At 47.2% G+C, this 21,931-nt stretch overlaps 1 protein-coding gene and 1 long non-coding RNA gene across 3 annotated transcripts in view; one reads left to right on the forward strand and one right to left on the reverse strand.

The window, feature by feature from the left end:
* Positions 1–6,387, reverse strand: part of LOC309844614 — a 106,338-nt gene extending 99,951 nt beyond the window's left edge. The window contains exons 1-2 of the long non-coding RNA XR_014300792.1: positions 6,275–6,387; positions 5,441–5,683 (exon numbers count right to left, since the gene is read on the reverse strand). This is a non-coding gene — a long non-coding RNA (uncharacterized lncRNA). The remainder of the gene's footprint in view (positions 1–5,440; positions 5,684–6,274) is intronic.
* A 6,404-nt stretch (positions 6,388–12,791) lies between these two features.
* Positions 12,792–20,692, forward strand: LOC309845637 (putative DBH-like monooxygenase protein 2). 2 transcript variants are annotated; one of them, XR_014301396.1, is made up of 13 exons: positions 12,792–13,107; positions 13,998–14,144; positions 14,658–14,819; positions 15,038–15,121; positions 15,866–16,033; positions 16,228–16,330; positions 16,513–16,679; positions 17,011–17,102; positions 17,330–17,426; positions 17,568–17,627; positions 18,721–18,843; positions 19,508–19,622; positions 19,913–20,692. XR_014301396.1 is itself a non-coding variant. In XM_082693845.1 (13 exons), the coding sequence occupies exons 1-13, from the start codon at positions 12,820–12,822 to the stop codon at positions 20,153–20,155; spliced, it is 1,857 nt and encodes a 618-aa protein (XP_082549971.1). In that variant the 5' UTR covers positions 12,794–12,819; the 3' UTR covers positions 20,156–20,692. The 2 variants fall into 2 exon arrangements, 1 of the variants encoding a protein (XP_082549971.1); XM_082693845.1 differs by having other exon boundaries at positions 12,794–13,107; positions 18,721–18,851.
* Positions 20,693–21,931: the final 1,239 nt, after the last annotated feature.

A 21,931-nucleotide genomic window follows, 5' to 3' on the forward strand; every position in this document is an offset into this window, starting at 1 on the left:
TCAGCCTTTCTGGGAAGAAAACAACCAGATGTGTTAATTGAATTTCTGTCTCCTGAGAAGAATCTCATTCCTCTCTTTCCTTCAGGGCATCCCTCGGAGGGGTCGTATTATCACAGTAGTCGGCATGCAGTCAGTCCTAATACATCAACCAGTGAAGTCTTTCTACCCTCACTGAACTATTTATAAAAAAAACTCTAAGAGGTCACAGTGTGGCTTAAGGAAAATTTCCCAGAGCAAGGGCTAGTGCAACTTATTTGGACTTTCAGGGCCTAGTTTTCCTCCGTTGTATTTACACTCCAAGTTGGGTGTGGAATGTTGCTAAGCATATCCAAGTCAACGACAAAAAGTCAGGTAACCGCAGCTAGATAGAGCAAGTTTCATGGCCAGTGGGTGATCTGGAGTCAGGCACTTAGTCTCCACTAGACCCCAGTGGCAAAGCAGAAGCTATTTCCCAAAGAGGAAAAAGGAGCATGACTTTGCTACCATTATTTTGGGACTGCTATTTTGACTTTCTTATTAGGCTTTGCCATAAACTTCATTTAGTACAGAAAAAATACTTCTAGAACCATTGGATCTCCAGAATTTTAGCTTAAGAAACAGATCCAATTAAACGGTCCAGAGCATGATATCCTAATGAGATATATGTTTCTTGTAAAATGTATAGGTCTTCAGATACCATTCTTAATAGTAGGGAGCACCAGTATAACAAGGCATTCATTTTAATAGAGGAATCCAACATACACCAGTAAGTTCCACTGGTTGTATCACCTACCTACTACGACATATCTGGCTTTCCAAGACACCCAGGAAACTTGCTCCTTCCTTTTATCTCACCCTACCAACATGATATTGTTAATACAACGGATCAACATGGTACCCTTTGAGACTGTCAAGTTCCTTAAAGGCTATATTCAGATTCAGGGACAGAGCAATGAGGACTGCCTGAGTGTGGAGGTAAAAATATACTGTTGTCCCTGACAAACGAAAGCTCATTAATTCTGAGCTTCTCAATGCAATATACAAAAATACATGTTCCAGATGGATAGTTGCATACTGAGTGTGAAAGACTGCATTTATTTGCTCTAGTAAGGAGCCACATATGGACCAGCAACTATAATTGGAGTTTACCACGCAATATTCAAACACTATCATTCTCCACCACTCTTATGACATGACCAACTGAAGAACCAAATGAAATTATAATACAAATTATCACCCAGCGTATTTCAAGTCCATGTTGGCAGTACTGGCCTCAGCAATGTGCTGATGTTTTAGATTTACTAAGGGGAAGTTCCATCAACTCTCTTTTAGCCCTTCCTACAACAAAAGCTTACTTCACAGGCCTGACAGATATTGTAGTGATTCTACCAGTTGAAGAAAAAATATATATATACCCCTTCCATGCCTGCCAGTGCACATAGGTACTGTGGAAGGAAATTCTAGATGGTTTCAGAGCCCCACTGAATTACTCTAAGGAAGGCTTAGGTAAAAAATCCAATTATCCCTCAATTTTCATAAGCCCCACTCTGATCAGAGGATAGCACTGATTATGAATCTTCCCTCCCCAACCACAAACATCACAGATTAGTACCAATTCAGAAAAAAAAAAAAAAAAATTCAACTATGTTCTTGTCCCTAGAGCACAGGTCACCAAGTAAATAGACTCAGTCATCTTTGTATGGGCTGGAAAGGAGATTCAATGTTAGAACAAGGTTCATTCCTTAGGGTACTGGGTTCCAGTTCATTCAAGGGGCACTGAATCAGGTAATGTAAGGAACTGAGCTTTGTGACCTAGGGAGGAGCCCATACCACTTTAACATGTTGACTCCCATCAGTCCACTATTACCAAATCTGTCAGGTGTTTTTTGGTTCTATAAATCAAGTAAGAACTTGAACTTCCTATTAGTTTCATTCTTGGGGATCCCATTTTTATAGAGAACCCCTGAAAGAATTTGCTTTAGGGCCCCAAAACATCACCAGATAAGATCGTTTGTTTCCATTTTAACAGTAAGAGAGGAAGATGAGTTTAATAGCTTGACATTTATCTATTTCCTTAAACAAGTTAAACTAAAATCTGAGAGGCCCTTTAGCAGAGGACAAAGGCCACTCTAAGTGGGGAATGTGACACCTGTAAGGTTCTTCTGCACAGCCTCTTTGTTTATTTTCACTTTATGCTTTTAGTAGAAAATATGATAGAATCCACCACTCAGTATGCTGAATGATGGGAGACTTCTTTCTAATTTTAAGTTGCAGCCTTGGGACTCCCATGTTGCCATGTATCTAAGCCATATTCTCTAACAGCTCAGTAAGGGACATGGCCAAAAATTTCCCTTCCCATCTGCCTTACTACTTTGTCTCTCTCAATTTGTTCAGAACTCATGTGGAAAAAATGGAGGGGGGTGGTCATTCATCAGTTTCCTCAAATCATAATAACTTGTTAGGATTTAGAGAGCATGTTTTTCCACTAAGTACGGGGATACCTCCTATAACCACTGTTCTCCAGGCTGAAAAGCTATGATTCCAAAAACTAAATGAGAATGGATAGGCCAGCATCTTACAAAAGCAAGGTGAAGATTAGGAAAGAGCTTCTGTTTGTGCACAGAAATTAATACCAGCTACAGTATGGATGAGACTTTGTAATTCTTCTCATGTGCATTCACTTCAAGAACAGGAGGTTATCCGAAACCATAAATTGAGCTCTGTTTAATAGGGGATCAAGGTTTTAAAAAAGCCTCGATTTGATGCCGTTAGCTATAACAACTAGAGTAGAATCAAGTTGCCCACTGGAAGCTAAAGATGGAGATGAGAAAGGCTGGCCTAGGACCTGACACTGGCAAGGAATCCCAAGGTCGTCGCTCCCAGGTCCTTTGAAAACTCAGCAGTACTAGGCACCTTCATTATATCACGTTGGGGTTTCTGGTAACTACTCTGACTAAAATCAAACTGATGTTCCTCATTGTCTCTCTTGCCCAGTCTATGATTTGTTGTCTGCTGTCGGTTTGTTTTTAAGAGATTATTGTAAATAATGTAAATCACATGCAGGATTTGCTTCAGCTATAAAATGCACATCTAAACTTGCTTTTGTCTGGCTCTCTGTAGCCCCAGACTCCTACCTTGAGCCATTTAGTTGGCACACCTATAATCTCGAGTGCCCCATCTACAATAGCAGCCCAAGATGGGGCTCCAGTTCTATCCTTGGTTAGAAGAAGTTTAGCTCGTCACCAAGCCAAACTTGCTGTTATACTTTTCTACCCAAATAGCCCAATTTTAGAGACTGGGCTTCTGTTCTATTCCTGCAGGGAAGCTCCCTCTTCTCTCCCACCCCTTCTTTTAATCCCAGTTCCATTAATGCTGTCTTTGTCTCGACAACCTTGTCTGATTCCCCAGCTCCTATAAGCTTAAGACTCTACCTAACCCTGCGCAGATGCTGCTGTGGACCCCCAGGAGGCCTGCTGCTGACTGCTGTCCATATAGCTTGCAGGCCTGCTGCCCCTCTGCTGGCCACCAGCTCTGAATTCCCTTCCACCTTCACTTCAATATGCTTTGCTGTCAGTTTAGCTGACTCTCCCTTGTGACTGCTATTCCCCCACTCTGATTTCCACCATCTGTCCCTCCAGTGTGAGTTTATCTCACTTCTAGAGCCACAGAAGGATGATCTTGGGCTTAGCAGCGCTGAAAGAGCGCAGGTTTGGGATCTAATTTTGTGTGTAATCCCAACTTCCACAGCTATGAGCTGTAGGTCCTCAGGTATTAAGGAATTTAACCTGTCTTGTTTTAGTTTATCTCTAAAACGGGACCGATAATACTCTTCCAGATTGTTGGAAGTAAATAGGATAATTTGTGTAAGTCATGGAGCATAATATTCAGCATATAGTAGGCATTCAATATACGATGATCCCCCTTAATCTTTGCAAAGGATTACTGCTCATCTGTTGCCATTTCTTCACATCTGAGTTTATTTTTATTCATTTAGGATGGAAACTATTTTCATGGACACACACACACACACACACACACACACAACACACACACACAGATCAATCAATCAATCAATCAGGTTATATCTGAGAGCCAAAGAACATTCATTTTTTTTTTTTTTTTGCTGACGACCTCATTTATTTACTAGTACAGTACTTTTTAAAATCAAATTCACTAAATACAAATAATACAAAGAGTGATATTTTGATATTACCATTTCAAGCAAAGACAATTTTCTCCACACAGGTGTCTAGCTGGAGAATATCATACATAGCAACTTTGAACTGCAGACTACGTTTGCCTCAAGAACATATTCCAAGCAAGAGCAATGATAGAGAGCAAAAGAACATTCTGATAGAATTTACCAATATATGTTCCCCTTCTTCATGTGTTTGGCACCTGTGCCTTTCCCAGCCTGCATGGGAAAAGCCCTTAGGTATAAAATACATAAAGGAAGTTTTGCAACGTCATTGTATTTATTTGGGTAGAGGTCTAAAACTATAATTGCAAGATAAGTACATTGTAGTATCACTTAGATAGGCAATTGCCAGATAAGGTTGCTTTCTTTTTGAAGTGTTTCCCTGATTTCAGAAATCCAATTCATTAGATATAAGGAGGAGAAAAAACAAAAGTAGAAAAGTAAGTTTAAATTCACAGTCTTAGCTATTATATTACTTTATTAAGTTTTCTCGCATTCTATACGTTCTCCTCAGTTTAGCTAATTGTTAATCCATGCTGGGATTCATTGTCTACCAAACCCAGTTAATACAGTTTATTCTTAACAAGCCTCATTAGTGTGTTATGGATGGATGTGTGCTTAAACTCAAAAGACTTGCACGGATCCTGAAGCTCTAATTATTAACCCATTATGAACTCTCTCTTCCCAAGCCCACCTCTGTCTAAGCCTCTACCTTCACATTAGATCCATGCTGGCTCTCCTGCTCAGGGGCCTGAAATGATAGCGTAGGGGCCCTAAATATGGGCTATGTTTCTGTTCAGGGCTCAGGAATCTGAATTATAAAAAAGACACTCATCCTACAAGTGAAACTTTGAGCTTATGCTTTCTGTTCTCCGAGGAATATGGAAAGTAAGAAGATGGGTAAAGAGAAAACACGCCTCATATTTCTTGAAAGTTCACACCATATTTGTTAAAATACTGAAAACGGAGTGGATATTCTACACATGTATTGATTAATTGAGAGGATGACTAAGACAAAGGAGAACAGAGAGATGGCTGTCTTAGGTAACGATACTCACCTGGCAGCCCTAGAAGTCCGTGACCTTAAAACGAATCCAAACTACGGCGATACGACAGAGCAGAATCCAACTTACACAATCATAACCTATGTTACTTTCCCCTCCAAAGGACTGGGTGCAATTAGTATAATTCTGTCTATTCCCATCTGGACCTGTTGAACCCTAGGACGCATCTGTGGGGCCACTGTCTTTTCAGGATGCTCACCTGACCTGTTGCCACATCACATGTGGACGTCCTTGTCCTCTTTGACCACGTCTGCAACATGAAGGGCGCTGCCTTTCTGGAAGGGACAGAGATGCCTGCCACGTCACACCTCCCTCGATGCAGTGACAATATATTCATTACTCAACAAGGCAGCATCATGGCATACTGAGAGTCACAGGTCTGACGCAGAATTCCTGTATTTGAGTGCTGGCTAGGTCGCTCAGGTGTCACATACCCGTTTCCCTATGAAAACAAAAACAAATATAAAATTCAAAAAACTTGGTAGTACTTGTCTAGTAGGGCACTTGAAAGTATTGGATGAAAAAAATGAAGTTTAAATATGTTTTAAATATGCTTCCCACAGGCATGGATGAATCCCTCACACCAGCCTGCGGACAAGAGACTACATCACAGAGACCAGTATTTCCTATGTGGATAACGACATTATGTTAAATAACATAATCCAATCCAAAAGCATTGTTTGGGCCCTTAACATCTGCCAATCTAGGGGAACTAGTTTAATCACCAAGGAATTAAGGGTCTAGGGGGTGGTATTAAGGCGTAGTTCATGGTCCAAGTGGGTAGGGCGGCATCTGGGTAGTGTCCACCGAGCTCCCAGGGACGGAAGTTCAAGGGGTTCATCAGAGTAATGGTGTCTTCCATCGCTCTGGTGAGGGCGCTCAGCTGTAGTTGTTTCCAGAGCTGCTAGCAGTGGACCTCGGCATTTCTTAAGAACAGGTGGTCCAGGCCTCTCTGCCCGGCCATCTCTGTATTTAACAGCCTCTCGGTGGCCTAGCACCAAGGATTTCCCGGTGAGGGCGTTCTCAGCAGTACCTTTTCTGGAGGGAGGAGAGAACAGAGGTATCCATTTGTCTCCAGAACTCTGGCCAGGCTCTAGACCTGCTCCCCATGACTGCTGTAGTCCTCTAGAGCTGGGCAGGTGTTCACCATAACACCTGAGTGGAGGTAGGGGGGCGGTGAGAGAAGGCACACCTGTCATCCACGCCAGACCCTGTCTGAGCGGATCATGGAGAACTATGGGCCGATGGCGCCCCCTGGTGGACAAAATTGCTCCCTCTCCGCAAGCCCTGAAGAAGTGTGCTTGCCTGCCGGCTCTGGGACCCAGAACCCCAGACCCTCATCAGAGACTGTGCTTCGAAATGACTTCTCATTCACCCCTCTCCCCTGGCTCCCAGTTACCTGCTCATCTGGTCCACATGCTCTGGGAGAGAGCTGCTCCTAGCTAGAAGCAGAGTGGAGCCGTCACAGCCGCCTTCTGGCCGCCCATCTCTGCGGCCTCCCTGGATTGGGGCTTCTCTCCCTGGGCACCTGCCTGCTGCTTCTGGGCCATTGCCCTGGGAGCTGAGCCTCCCTGCTCCACCCTCACTCCACGCATGGCCTTGCTCAGGTAGCAGACCCAGTTCTGAGCCGTGGCTGCTGCATCAATGTTTGGGGAGCCCTCACCGTGGATCCAGACCCTGGTCCTCTCTAGGTCAGGCTCTCTCTGAAGAGTTTACTTTTTAAAAAGATCAGCTTGAGATGGGGGTGGGGGGCTGAGACGTTTAGGTGGTGGTGAGCACCAAGTACGGGGATCAAATTGAAGAAGTGGGTGTTTATTCTAGGGGTGTGAGTGAGGGGCTACACTCTGAGATACTCCCTCTTCCTCCTTTCTGAGCCCTCAGGACTTCTCCAGGTTTCTTTCCAGCACCCCTCTGGGCGTTGAGGCCGGTATTAAGAAGCACCCATTTGCTACGTGGTCATACCGTGGAGAGTCCTGCCGTTTGATCCTAATAGCAAGCCTCTGAGCTGGGTTGAGTTACTGTCTGTACTTACAGGCACAGAAACCAGGGTTCGGGGAGATGGAGTCTTTCCTAAACCTTCCAAGGGGCAGAGCAAGGTCTGCAACGGAGCCCTTCAGAGGTTGAACTGGTGGTTAAATCGCTGTGCCGGGCAGGCTGAGCCCTCCCAGAAGGGCATGGGAAAGCTGCAGGAAGAGTCACTTGTAGAGAAGAGGCAACAGGGGATGTAGGGCAGCGCAGAGGGTTGGGGCGAAGGAGGAGGTTGGGTCTGTGGTTGGCGCCCGGGATGGTTTGTGTTCACTCGTCCAAGGGGGGGGGGGGGGGTCTCTCACTGTGTGTACTGCAGGTGCAGTAGAGGCCCTGGGTCACATTGGTCACATGTAGCCTCAGCTCTGTGCTGTTGACCCGCCTGACCCAGTAATCTGCTCCAGGAACGGACACAACCTCCTCATCCCCAGGACTCCGCAGAGTGGCCAGTACCTGTAGTGACCCCTAGAGGTCCTGTTGGTACCAGCTCATCCAGGGGTACTGGGAATTCCTCAGGATGCAGTGCAGGGTTTTAGCCTGTCCACGAGCTACCAGGACCCACCTGGGCCTTTGCTCCACCAGGCTCGCCGTGGCACCTGAAATACACAGTCAAGCCAGGCTAAAGTTCCCGCACATAAAGTAACTCCCGCATATAATCAGCTGCAGCCAAACCCCAAAGCTGGGGTGGTGGGGGGCATGAGCAAGGCCAGCAGCAGACTCCTGGGAACAGAAGGAGTGCTTTCTCTGGGGGTGCTATGCCAGGGAGGCTTTTAGCAAGGCTGGGACCTGGGAGCAAAACTTTCTGTCCCTCTTTCCCTCCCCCAACCCATGGACTGGGTTTTTCTGCCTGGCCTCTGACCTGTACTCATGGTAGCCACGAGCACCCAGACCCACAGAATGGATGGCGGTCCCATTCCCTGGCCCCACAGGCTTTCTCCGGCAAGGCAGTGGGACAGGGCCAGAAGAGCAGGATGCGGGTCTCTAAGGTGACAATTAGTAGCTGACACTCTAGGCCGGAAACTCAAAAGAAAGGGGCTTTTCCAGGAAACTCAATATTTTATCTCATTGCTTCACTGAGTTTCAAACCCCATGGGGTTTCCTGTTTCCTGCATGCCAACGGCCCTAACACAGACAGGTGCACACTCCCCAGCTTCACGGAGTGCCTTACTGAAGGTACGTGGCCTGCACCCTCTCCAGAGAATCTGCACCGCACGTCTTCACAAGGGATTCAAACATCTCAGTGCAAGCGAGCAGGCGGCTAGATTGAGTGAAGACCGCCCTCCCCGTGTGCCTCACACACGCACAGAGACCGCTCCGAGGCCTTCCTGGGCAGCACACAGTGAGCTCACATTTCTGATTCCCGTGTTCTCCTCTGTAAGGTCAACTAACAAATTAAACATAAGAGACTTAATTATCCCTGTTGGAAATAAGGGAAGAGACTTACCTCCTGTCCATTTTCTTAGAACATTTACTTTAGAAAACTTGTAATTATAAGTTCTCTCTTTCTTTGAAATATATGTCAGTCACCCAGAAATGTTTTTCTCCAGGACCTGCAATGAATCTCTTTGAAATTCGAACAACAAAGTGAGCCTAACCTAATTTAGAGTGCATGACTCACACTAAGATGTAAAATTATGCCCTGCCAGAAAGATAGGGCAAGCTGACTTGCCCTCCGGGTAAACCTGGATGGGACCCCCAGTTAGCAAGGGCCTCCAGGATGTCCTCTTCAGCTTCTGCTTTGAGGACCGGTTGTCCCTTATCTCGAGAATGTGTGTGTAATGGGTTGTGTCTGATGGCCTATACAAAAGGCTGGGATTTCTGCCTGTCTTTGCACCAACCTAACCAAATGCCTGAGATGTATATATATCACATTCTGATTTAATGCTTATTCAATAATAAGACTGCTTTCTTTCTTTTCTACTTCCAGGGAGAGGTTTCCTGTGTTGAGAAGAGTTCTGATTTTTGGTTACATTTTCCTGACAAGGCCCAGGGCTGGAACTACCTAGTGCTCGGACTTCAGACTCAGTTTACCTAGCTTGAGATGAGGATAATAGAGTGATTTCATAGGAGTCAATAGATCCGACCACAAAAAACATTCTTGGAATACAGTTTGGCACAGCAGGAGTCCTTAGTGAGTTGACTTCTGTCACGTCAGTGGTAAATTGCCAGTTCAATTTACATATGACAGAATTTATGGCAGGATTTACCTCCCTTTATCTCTCTCTTAGTCATCAGCTGAGATGAAAATCACAAGTTCTCATAGCTTTCTAACATTGGCAAGAGGAATCGTTTTCTAGAAAGTTTGGAAACCAGTGATCTGGGATATTAGATTTAAAAAAAAAAAAAAAAAAACCCTCTCAGGGCACCTGGGTGGTGGAATCAGTTAACTTGGTCTCAGCTCAGGTCATGACCTCAGGGTCCTGGGATGGAGCCCTGCATCAGGGTCCTCGCTCAGCGGGGAGTCTGCTTGAGGTTCTCTCTCCCTCTCCCTGTCTCTCCGACTCATGTCCCCCCCACCAAAATAAATAAAAAAAAAAAAGACCCTCTCTTCACCCTCAACATATGACAAGCAAAAACATGGGGACACATAAGGTCTAGCAACCAGACTTTACTATTTCAAGACCTGGGATCGCACTGTATTCACCTCAGCGCTCCCAGTGTGGAGTCTGAGCCTTACGGGGCCCTTGATGAGGGAAGAAGGGAGCCGCATGGAGCCAGGTGAGATCACGGACCCATCACTCCGGAGAGCTGACACATCGGGGAACAGCTGTGGCCTGACGTCCTGGGGCTTTGCGCCTCCCAGATCCAATATTTGTGTTAATCTGCTGACATATAAATACTTACCACAATACGGTTCATGTGGTTCTAGCAAAGAACAACAGTTACTGATGCTGCGTGCTGACAACATAATACAGGTTCTAATTCAGTTGTCTTCATAGCTTTGCAATCTCTGTGGTTCTGGATTTTTTTTTTTTTTAAGATGCTCATTTTCATTATGTACAATTTTGGGTAGAAAGTGGGTTTGTTAATATTTTCCTATCAGGTGACTTCAAATGCGCATGATCTAACCGTGCACAAAATGTCCATCTCCTGGCATGCCGAGGAACATGTGCTGCTTCTCTTTTGGCTTTTGCTCTCTTACCTCTTCCCAACCTCTTCTGTCCAGAGAGGGCAGGGGATGACGCTCTGGGAAGCATTGCCCAAATCACACGTCCTGAACTCTAGAAATGCGTATGTGCTCACACAGAGGTGTCCTCCCCTGGCAAGCCACGTGCATCGCAGTCTGAGGTCACAGTGGAGGAGTGACTCTGGGGATCAGGGACAGGCTCTGGAAGAGGAGAGCAAAGCGTAACTGGTCCGGGAGAGGTGAACAGGGAGAGAAAAGCGCAGTGGGTGGCCAGAGGGAGCCCCCCAGCAGAAACGCTGAGGCTGTAGGCACTGGCTCGCAGCTCCCTCCCTCGGCAGGCGCTCGGGCCGGTAGACAGATTTCAGGATAAGGGATTCTGGCCCCATCTTGGTTTACAGGGCTGGCCGACCTGTCTCCCGGTCGCTCCCTCCCTTTGCCTTAATCCCCAAACGCGATTGGGATCAGAGTGTCTCTGACACTCCTGTTATCTCCTCCCTGGATTCCTGCTCCTCAAGGTCAATGCCTCCCCAGCTCCTCCTCCTGTCCTGGCCCTGCTCCCCTCCCATCCTGGGCCATCCTCCCTGCTCCCATGCCCAGAGTTGGCATTATGGCTGCTGCCTTGGGAGATAAGTTTTTTTTCCTCCCATTGCACCCCAGTTTCTACTCAGGTGCTCAGGGGAGCAGCCAACAATCTCAGCGGGGGCCTTACCAGCTTTGATGAACTCAGTAGAAAATGGAAAGAGGATGCATGTTCTGGATGGAGGCATAAACAGATGCTCCAGGCCCTGACCACCACGGTTGGAGCTGAGTGCCTCTCTGTGATGTGTGGTCCGGTTTCTGGGCTGGGGGATGCCTCCCAGGCACACGTCTTTGTTAACTTTTCAGAGCTTCTCCATTCTCTGTTGCAGAAAAGACACTGGGGTCAGTGAAGTGATTTCCAGCTTTGGCTCAGCTGTGTCATAAACTGGATAGAAAAAACACCAGGCGGTGCCCAGGGGGCTTAGTGCTTAGTGGGTTAAGCCTCTGCTTTCAGATCAGATCACGATCTCAGGGTCCTAGGATCAAGCCCCACATTGGGCTCTCTGCTTGGCAGGGAGCCTGCTTCCTCTCTCTCTCTGCCTGCCTCTCTTCCTACTTGTGATATCTCTCTCTGTCAAATAAATAAATGAAATCTTAAAAAAAAAAAAAAAAAAACGCCAGGCATACAATGAGATGTGTGTGTCCCCTCCCTAAGAAGCAGTCAGCAGATGACAACTCCCTCTACCAGGGCAAGCCGTGGCAGGAAAGCACTTCTGGCAGCTGGGCACCCTTCGGTTGTCTGTAACCTAAGCAAATAATGGAAAGAGCGCTGGTCTGGGGGCAGATCCCCCGTGTGCCGGTGTTAATTCCGCCTCTGACGGCCTGGGGGATCAGGCACTACTCCTGTTACCGCTTGGTATTTCCTTTGCCTCATCTAAAAATTGAGTGAACCTAAATTCCTTTCCACTCTGGTGTTCTAATATTCTAACACTCCTTCTGTGCTTTCATGGTTTGAAAACCGAAGCACTTGTTGGTGGGGACCCTGGGCCAAGCCCCCAGTGGAGTGAGAATCCCTAAATGCGACTTCTCTGGCAGGCAATTCATGGAGGGAAAGGTAGAGCGCCAATGATCCCGAGGGCCAGTTTACATTTATCTCCCAGTCTCTCCCTCTTCTTCCCCTCCCCACCCTCCTCCTCCTCCTCTCCGCTCCCCAGGAATAGGCAGAAACCCAGGGCTGACCCAGACTTGCCCATCTGGAAAGCTGATTATGGCTCCTTCACCTCTATGTGTCCTTCCAGGGATTAGTAGCAAAGACTCCTCCGGGAGATAGAAATCATAGCCTTCCCCGAACACCCCCTCAGAAACTTCTCTCCTTCCTCTGCTGCATGTCGTCAGTCTCGCCCTCACCCCCGGCTATGCCCCAGTTCCAGATATAGAAAATGCCCATAAAAGCTGGGACCTGGGGCAGGTGCCAGAGAGCAGAGTGCTCCGTAAGGACATCCAAGGATATGGGGATAGGGGGTGCAGAAAGGGAGAGAGAGAGAGAAATAGAGACAAGGAAAGAAAGAGAGAGAAATAGAGACAAGGGGAGAACAGCAGGGAAAAACCAAACCCAGGGAAGACCCTGTCATGAGTGGGGGTAGAAGAGTCTAAGGACCTTCTCCTGAGAATTTCATGTCAAGTCCCTACTCTGGGACAAGAGCACTCTGCTCTGCACCCTCACTGGGCACCCCACACCTCCAGAGTTATGTAAGTGGCACCACTCTGAATCCAGAGGATAATCAGATCAGAAGAGCCCCAGTCTGTCCCTCCCCCATGGCACGGGGCCTGGCACAGGTAGAGGCACATATAAACCCATACTTCTTGAGTGTCCGTCTGTAGGAGAGACGCTCCAGACCCCAGGAGCCATGACCTGTGCCCTGCTCTTCAGGCTTCTCCTACTTATGGCCCTGGTGGCCTCCTCCCAAGGCAAACGCCTTGGCCCCACATCTCGCCTGCGTTATTCCAGGTTCCTAGACCCTTCCAATGTCATTTTCCTGCGCTGGGACTTTGACCTTGAGGCAGAGATCATCACTTTTGAGCTGCAGGTCCGGACAACTGGCTGGGTGGGCCTGGGTGTCACAAATCGCTACACCAGAGTGGGGAGTGATCTGGTTGTTGGAGGAGTCTTGCCTGATGGCAACGTCTATTTCTCGGTAAGTCTGAGGGTGATTCCTTTCCAAGGATGAAGGTCTCTTGCTGGGTTGAGGATATCTCTGGGTCCAGGAAGGATCCACATTTTCCAAACTTATCCAGGCACATGCCCAGAACACCAGCTGACTACTGATCTCTCCTTACAGAAATGGCCCATTGAAGAGTTTCAAACTAGGTCTTCTGGACTGCATGCCCCTAAGATGCTAGGGATTGGAACCACTGGACTGAAAGAGTCCTACACCACTAACTACAGGTCAATAGGGAGGGTCAGTGTTACCTGAGACCAAGTCTTCAGCCCTAATTTCTGTTAAACTCAGTCAGGTGGGCAACAACAGGCAGTGGTCTAATATCCACAGCAGCAGCTACATTAATAAGAGCTTAACATTGTTACGTACTCTTGATCAACCAGGCCTTGTTCCCAAATCTTCCCATGTTAAACCTCACAGCCTCACTATGAGGTACATGATTACTACCCCATTTTACAGATGAAAAAGCAGCCCACCCATTTCTCCCAATCTCACCCACAGGAACTGCATTTAAATGGGTAAGTGTCAATGTTATGAGCCACAAGAGAGGACAAATAGCATAGAGACTTCAGAGCGTAAGGAACTGTCAAGGGCTGGAGGTAGAGGAACACTAGGATTTATTGACTTGAGATTTGGAACAGGAAAAGTAAATCAAGGCCAAGTGGCGAAACCCCATCAGACACTGTGTATCCCTCTGCCCCAGGGATCCATCCTATGCCATGCTCTGTTCCAAGAGCAAGCTATGAAATAAAGGACCAGATTCTGCTAACTTAGTACCTTGGGGTTACTAAGGGGACACCAGCTTCTCCAAAGTCGTGATAATTGGGGCTTCCTGTTCTTACTCTTTGATATTCACTGGACCCCAGGATCAGCACCTGGTGGATGAAGACACCCTAGAGGAGGACGGGAGCCAGGATGCTGAGTTGCAGGGGCTGATGGAAGACGCCGTCTACACCACCATGCGCTTCTCTAGGCCCTTCCGCTCCTGTGATCCTCATGACCAAGACATTACGGTAAAACAGGAAGGGAGGGGGGAGAAGCATTCAACTGTAAGCAGCTTTTCCTTTCAGGGATGTGGAGTCAACCCCAATCTAGAACATGCATGTGTCTTAGGCAATGGTCACAGTTCCCAGGGATTCTGTCCCTCTCCACATTTCCAGGCACTGCCCCAGTTGTGCCCCTCTACAAATCCACAAGCCCTCTGCAGAGTGATTCCCCCATGGATTAAGCACCCACCCCAACCTCCCTGGCTCCCCTCTCCAAGAACCTTCCTTGATTTCACTGAACTTTAGAGTGTCATTTCTCAGATGTGGACACAGGCATCACGAGGGAATGTGTGCTCAATGTTTCCAGCAAGTTGGCCCCTGAGGTAGAACTAGAACCTGACCAGTTCTGACCCCCAGTCAGAAGCTCTTTCCACTCCACTGTGTAGATGTGAGCAAATGGCTTGTGTCAGTCCTTGGGTGTGGGTGTTTGCGAAGTGCTATTCACGGGCAGTAGCACCTTAATGCCTATGACACCTCCAGAGTGACACCATAAGGGTGTTGGCCACCTATGGCCTGGATGACACTCTGAAGCTGGATCGGGACCGTACTTTTATCAAGTCCATCTTCCTGCTACAAATAGTCCATCCTGACGACCTTGATGTCCCTGAGGATACCATCATCCATGACTTGGAGCTCACTGATGTAAGAGTCCTCTACCCATCCAGCCACCTCCAAGCCTCCTTCCCATCTTCCCATTCAATTTAGATCCTTCTTTTGCACCTATACTTAGTACTTCCTTGAATTGAGGTTACCGTGACTTCCTATAGTTCCCTGAGGACCACCAAGCTGTCTGTCCCTCCCCTGTCTTCTCTAAGAGCCTCATTTCCAACCCAACTCAGCCTTTATGTGTCCTTCTCCAGTTCCTCATCCCAGAGGATGACACCACATATGCCTGCACCTTCCTCCCTCTCCCCATCGTTAGCAAGAAGCATCACATCTTCAAGGTACAGTGAACCAGACATTGCTAAGGCAGTTGAGCAGTGCAGTGGGCACAGTCAACTCTGAAGGGATGGTGTTTAGAAAATTGCTGAGAAGAAGCTGAAGAGAAGTAGTTTCATGCTTTCCTGAGTCCAAAACTATAACTCCCAGCACTGTTCTATACGAGCCCCACAATACAGCAGAGATTTTGATGAAGGTCATCAATTAGTGTTTCCAGAGAGCAAAGTATAGTCCCCACCTTGGACCTAGAATTGTGCTCATGGTCCAGGAAGAAGTTCAGGCTCGAGGGACAGGGCCAAGGGCTGTCAGGTTAGTGAAATCTGGCCAGAGGGAACTCCAACATGGTCACCTGATTTCACAGTTTAGTTATTTCTAATTTTGATCTTACAAAAACTAGCAAATGTGTGGGAGCCATTTTTTTTTTCTTTAGAGGAGAATCCAAAAAGTCATGTGCTCAGATATAGTGGACTGGTGAGGTTATTAAGGGAAAGTCAGAAGTCTTGGGTATATTCTTGGCTAGATTTAGTATGTTGTACACTCAGGGGAAGAGTTTAAAAGGGTGAGGGTTGAGAGAAGTCGAACAAAGTGGGGGTAAGTGATGGGTTGGGGAAGAAAAACAGAGAACAAATAGAAAAGAAAGTGACACAGAAGTGGGAAATGGGTATAGATTTATTGGGGGAAAGAGGATGGGGAGAATAGGACTTGACATAGAAGATCTTGACCATGATCTGCCCCCTTCTCTCACCCAGTTTGAGCCCAAGCTGCTCGTGCACAATGAGACAATGGTGCATCACATCCTGGTGTATGCTTGTGGCAATGCCAGTGTTCTCCCAACGGGTATCAGTGACTGCTATGGAGCTGACCCTGCCTTCTCCCTCTGCTCACAGGTCATCGTGGGCTGGGCTGTTGGGGGCACAGTGAGTCCTGTGATGAGGGAACTAGGTGGCTAAGGGGGTGGGGTGCATGTTGTCAGATGACTGGGATTGCTGGACTGATGGCAGACCAGGAGACAGTGGAGGTCTGGGATGAGGGCCAGAAAACATGGGCAGGTCCCAGCCTCTGCACCTAGCACCCAGCCCTGCTTGCTGCCAGATCTGCTTTCATCCAACAGAGTTACCAGTTTCCAGATGATGTGGGTGTCTCTATTGGCACCCCCTTAGACCCACAGTGGATCCGACTGGAGATTCATTATAGCAATTTTCACAACCTTCCTGGTAAGTATCTACAGCATTTATGGAGGAAAATCTGGTGCAGCTTCCTGATTCTTTTAGGTGTTGGGAAGCTGCTGTGGGTTGCACGCTGGCTCATTTTGGTCACAGCCCTATCCCAGCTTTCCTCTTGTTCTCACATTGTGACCAGCTCTCTTGTCCTCTCTCATTGTTCCATTCCGCACCAGGCATTTATGACTCCTCGGGCATCCGATTATACTACACCGCACAGCTGCGCAAATATGACATGGGGGTCCTCCAGCTGGGCTTCTTCACCTTCCCCATCCACTTCATACCCCCGGGCGCGGAGTCCTTCCTGTCCTACGGGCTGTGTAAGACAGAGAAGTTTGAAGAGGTGAAGCTGGGAGGCACACCTTCCCTGAGGTTCCTTGTTTCCCATCACAGATCTGGGCTGGTCTGGTCCATAAGCACACACACCCTGAGTCTGAGACTTGGACAATAACTACAACCTGGTGCTCAGGAGAACCACTAACGTGAATCATGCAAGAGAAGGAAAGAGTTGGGGCTTTGGGGACTGTGAGGTGGGGCGGGAAGAGGGTCCAGGAGGGCCCAGGAAGAATGAAAGGGGCTCCTGTCATTCATGCAAGGAAGGTGTCAACTATTAAGGGAGGCAAATGGAGGAACAGGACAAGATGCAAACCAGACATGTCTCCTCCCCATCACAGATGAATGGGGCCCCAGTGCCCGACATACAGGTATATGGCTACCTGCTTCACACACATCTGGCTGGCCGTGCTCTGCAGGCTGTGCAATACAGGTAAGGGAAGACATGGACTTGAAGCTTTCCCATCTGCATATGGGAACAAATTTGAGGATACTTATTTATTCTGCAGTATAAGGTTATGCTTGGTTGGGATAGGAGGAGCTGGAACTATTCCTAGAATAGAGGTGGTCAGAATAAGACTGTGGAAGAAGTTTTCTGTTTTATGTGCAACCAGTCCCCCACCCCCAGCATGAGCTCATACACTGCTTTGTTCCCTCTAGAAACGGAGCACAACTCCGAACAATCTGCAAAGATGACTCTTATGACTTCAATCTGCAGGAGACTCGAGATTTACCTTATCGAGCAGAGATCAAACCGGTGGGAGCCTGTGGGAAGGCATGACTGGAGTTGAGGGAGGGGAGGCAGGATCAGAGGTCATTACTGTTGGCCAAGAGGGTTCTAAGGCTGTACAGGTCTTTCTGTGTCTTACTTTCAGCCTTCATGTTTCACTCTGAACAGGGCGATGAGTTGCTGGTGGAATGTCACTACCAGACGCTGGACCGGGACTCCTTGACTTTCGTAAGTACCTCCCTTCCCACCATGGTCAAGCACAATGGGCTCAGAATAGAGCCCGTCCCTGGCCTTGGCTATAGAGTGACTCTGATTATTCTAACTGAAACCTTTTTCTCCCTCCAATATTATTATCCACTCACATGGGGCTTTTCATGCTCTCACATCCTTGTGATTGTAGGATGTGTACAAGGGTGCCCTACTTTTCCTGTAAATGACCAATTTAACACCATGGGAAGACAGCATGCTATAGTAAACCAGAGCATGGACTCATGGCCTCCATGCCTGGTTCCAAATGTCAGCACAATCACTAGCTTTCCAATCTTAGATAAATTATTCAATCTCTTTGTGCCTCAATCTCCTAATTCATAGAGGAACTAATAATAGTACCTCTTAAAATTGTTGCAAGAGTTGATTACACTTTATAAGACATCTGGCTTATAGTAGATGTTCAGTTAGAGTTAGCTGTTGCTGTTATGGTCGCAAGGAACCCCGCCCTTTTTGTGTGTCAAGAGTGGCTCAGTGCTTATAGGATTCCAAAGGAGTTGCATGCTATTGAGGAAGAAACTACAGCCATATGTATTATTATTATGCAAGGTGGAAAGTGATACATACTGTAAGACACAAATGGGGATCATGCACAAGGGGATTCACAGGGAAAAACCGTTAAGACCCTCCTATGGTGAACTGAACATGTGACACATTTGAGTAGGTCCAGCTTTAGACATATAGAGATGAGGAATCCTGGAGAAAATCAAAAGGGAGTGACTTTTTCAGGAAACTCAAGATCTTCTCTCATTTTCTCAACCATCTTGTCTTTTCAAATCAGAGTAGAGGCCATGGAAATGTAGAGGACAGGGCAGATATTGTTTCTTTGTAAATAATATCAATAACTGTCCACCAATTGGAAGGAGAGGAGGGGAAAGGAAAGGGTGTGTAAGAAGTAGATGAACATTCATTCAGCTGGTTGTAGATTAAGGGAAAATGAAAACAGCATCATTGGTAGAATGACCACCTACACTATTTCCTACGTGCCTTGTCCCCCTCTCTCTGCTTGCTTTGTGACTTTGTGTTCCATCTCTGTCTCTCTTTTCTTCTTCAGGGGGGCCCCAGCACCATTAATGAGATGTGCCTCATCTTCCTCTTCTACTATCCCCGAAATAATATCTCCAGCTGCATGGGGTACCCTGACATCATCCACGTGGCCCATGAGCTTGGGGAGGAGGTATCAGAGTGAGTCATCTTGGAAGAGAAGAACTTCAAGTGTGTGTGGGAGGGGTCTTGGTCTGTCTCCTCTCGATGCTCTGACATAACACAGAATAGGGTTTTTTTTTTTACCCCCATATCAATGAGACCATCCAGAAAAGCAGGTAAGAATTGACCTCTAAGAGTTAGATACCTTACATACAAATTCTCTGTCTGCCTTTATCTCATGTGCTACTCACTCAGTCAAAGACTCTGTACTTAAGTCATTAAGTAATGACCCTTAATTATTTAGGGGTGAGGGTTGTCTCTGAGATTCAATGAAAGCCCTGAAACTCCTTTTCCAGGAAAATGCATATCTGTGCAAACACACCCATTCCACATACAATTTCAGGGCCTTTACATGTTCCCTGAATCCCTCAATCCATCTTCTTGGACTTCAAGGCTCCCAGATTAAGAATCACTTCTTTAAAGAGTCAGAAGTTTCACTTTTTCACTTTAAAAGAAACTGCTCATCTGTGAATTTTGCTGTTTCTCCATCTGCCAAATTCGTGGTTTTCTTATTGAGTCGTGAGGCATTCCTTCTGGCTTATGCCGACATGGAGATGATGCTAACAAACATGAAGGCATTTTGTCAAAGCTTTAAGTCGACCCTAACTCATCGTGTGTTCCCCCACCCACGGCAGCCCCATGGAGGGCATGATGGCCATGAACAATGTTGAGTGGACCCCAGAGAACATTAAGAAGGCTGAGAAAGCTTGCAAGGAGGCCCAGCAGATGGTGATAATAAAGACCATTGATGTGAGTGTCCCAGGAGACAGCACCCTCTAGGGATGGTACTGGGCTAAGCCAGGAAAAGAAGGGAGAAAGCCGATGAATGACAAAGGTGGGAACACTGGGTCAGGAAGGAGGGGCTGGGGAGCAGAAAGATGCTCTGGTGCTGCTCCGGACTGTGGAGTGGTGGTGGGGTCTCCCAGCTAGTTTATGAGACTGCAAAGACTGGGGAATCAGCAAGTAAAGGCTGAAAAAAGGGAATGAGTGGGGGAGGATTCTGTCTTTACCCATTTTCTCCCATTTTCCACGTGCTGCAGGAATTGGTGGAAAACACGACAGGCTGGATTCCAGACATCATCCCAACGACTCGGGGACCCTGCTTGGAGTCCTCTGGAGGCAAAGTGGAGCCTCAAGACAAAACCCCTGCAGGCTTCAGGGCTGCACCAGTGGCCCTCTCGGGCTCCAGCACTGCTACCCTGAGGCGCCTCTCTCTGGCTGCCCTCTTGTTTGGGCAGGGGGCTCTTTCTTGGCTTCTTGCCACCCTGCAAGTCGGAGTCTGATACTGTCTCCTCATTTCAAATACTCAGGTTACTCTCTGCTCAGCCTTCCTCTTATTATCAAATACAGAAATTCCCCTCTGCTTGGGCTCTCCGATGTCCCCTATCTGTGCCCCTTCCCATGACCCAGGCCACGACATTGTAGGCCTGGGGGTGTCACCTATTCCATAAAGGCTCTTCCATGCTGAGGGAAGCAATTCAGCCTCTCAAGCTTTGAAAACACTGATGGGACCACATGTTTTCGGACAAAATCTGGATTCAAGGCTGGACCACACTCTGAGAAGTCTGATGCTCCAGATTACCTAAGGGGATGCCAGCTGGGGAAGTGGCTTGCATGCAGTGGGAAAGCCCTCCAAACCCTCCCTTGCCCATACTGACCATAAAGGGGGCTCCTGATTCTCGTTTCTTAGGGCATTTTTTTGCTCAATGCTCCCTGTGAGGCAGAGGCAGCAAGCCACGTGTGTGATTGGTAATAAAGGGAGAGGCTGTGTTTATAAAGGACAAAGCTCAAGACATCAAATTAAATAAAATTTAACTCGCTTCCTGTTGCCATCTCCTTTCTTTGAGCCTTTGGTCCAGGAGAGGAAGCTGGGAGGTGTCTCGAATGGTTCAGTATAAGACATATAGAGGGTATTTGAGGATCCAGTTGCCCAAAAGGCAACATCAAATGCAGTCCTTGCTCTTCTCACCTGGCATTTCTATTCCAATATTCTGTATTCCTCCAAGGCTCCCAAACAAATTCATTCAACCCCAACCTCCAGATTTAAAACAATAACCAGGGGCACCTGGGTGGCTCAGAGGTTAAGCTTCTGCCTTCGGCTCAGGTCATGATCTCAGGGTCCTGGGATTAAGCCCGGGATCAGGCACTCTGCTCAGCAGGGAGCCTGCTTCCTCCTCTCTCTGCCTCTCTAATAAATGAATAAAATCTTAAAAAAAAAAAAAAAAGGTGGAGGGTAAATAAAGGGTTCAGTCCCTCGTTATTTTTTTCTGTGGCTTTTGTGAGGTCAAGAGGAACCGTGGGCTCATGTTTACAATGACCCTGGTCTTTCTTGCTGAATATTTTTTTAAGATTTTATTTTATTTATTTACTTTAGAGAGAGAGCACACAGGTAAGGAGGGGGCAGAGGGAGAGTCTCCAACGGACTCCGGCTGAGCAAGGAGCCTTGACATGGGGTTGGATTTCATGATCCCAAGATCATGACCTGAGCTAAAATCAAGAGTTGGATGCTTAACTGACTGAGCCACCCAAGCACTCTTCTTGTTGAATAATTTGATACAATGACTAACTTATGGAAAAGTTGCAAGAATTCTCATATATCTTTTATCTAGCTTCATCCATTGTCTATATTTTATCACAGTCTTCTCTCTCCTCTTGGTCTTCCTTTCTCTTCTCTCATTCTTATGCTTCCTCCTTGTCCTTCTCTCTCTTCCTCTCTGTCTCTCTCTCTCCTTCAGGAAGCTGATAACTTAGTTTCTTTTCCCTGTTGGCTAGAATTTCCACCAATGTCTAAATTCCTGCTACCACTGAGTCAGGATAGACTCAGAAGAAAACTCCCTGCCTCACCACTCCACTAACATGGTGGCTCCCAACCTTGACTCTGTATTGGAGTTACCTGGTTGATGGGCAAGAGTCCAGGCATTAGTGAATTATGGAACGCTCCAGGAGCTCCCAATACATACCCAAGACTGAGGACCTCTAAGCTAGAAGTTCAGCTGCTCTTGACTAGTCCAGTTCCTGCACAGACAGGAATCATGGTCCAGCTTCACACATCAAAGGCT

The sequence above is a fragment of the Mustela nivalis genome (assembly GCF_964662115.1).
Source record: "Mustela nivalis genome assembly, chromosome: 12".
Taxonomy (NCBI): Eukaryota; Metazoa; Chordata; class Mammalia; order Carnivora; family Mustelidae; genus Mustela; species Mustela nivalis.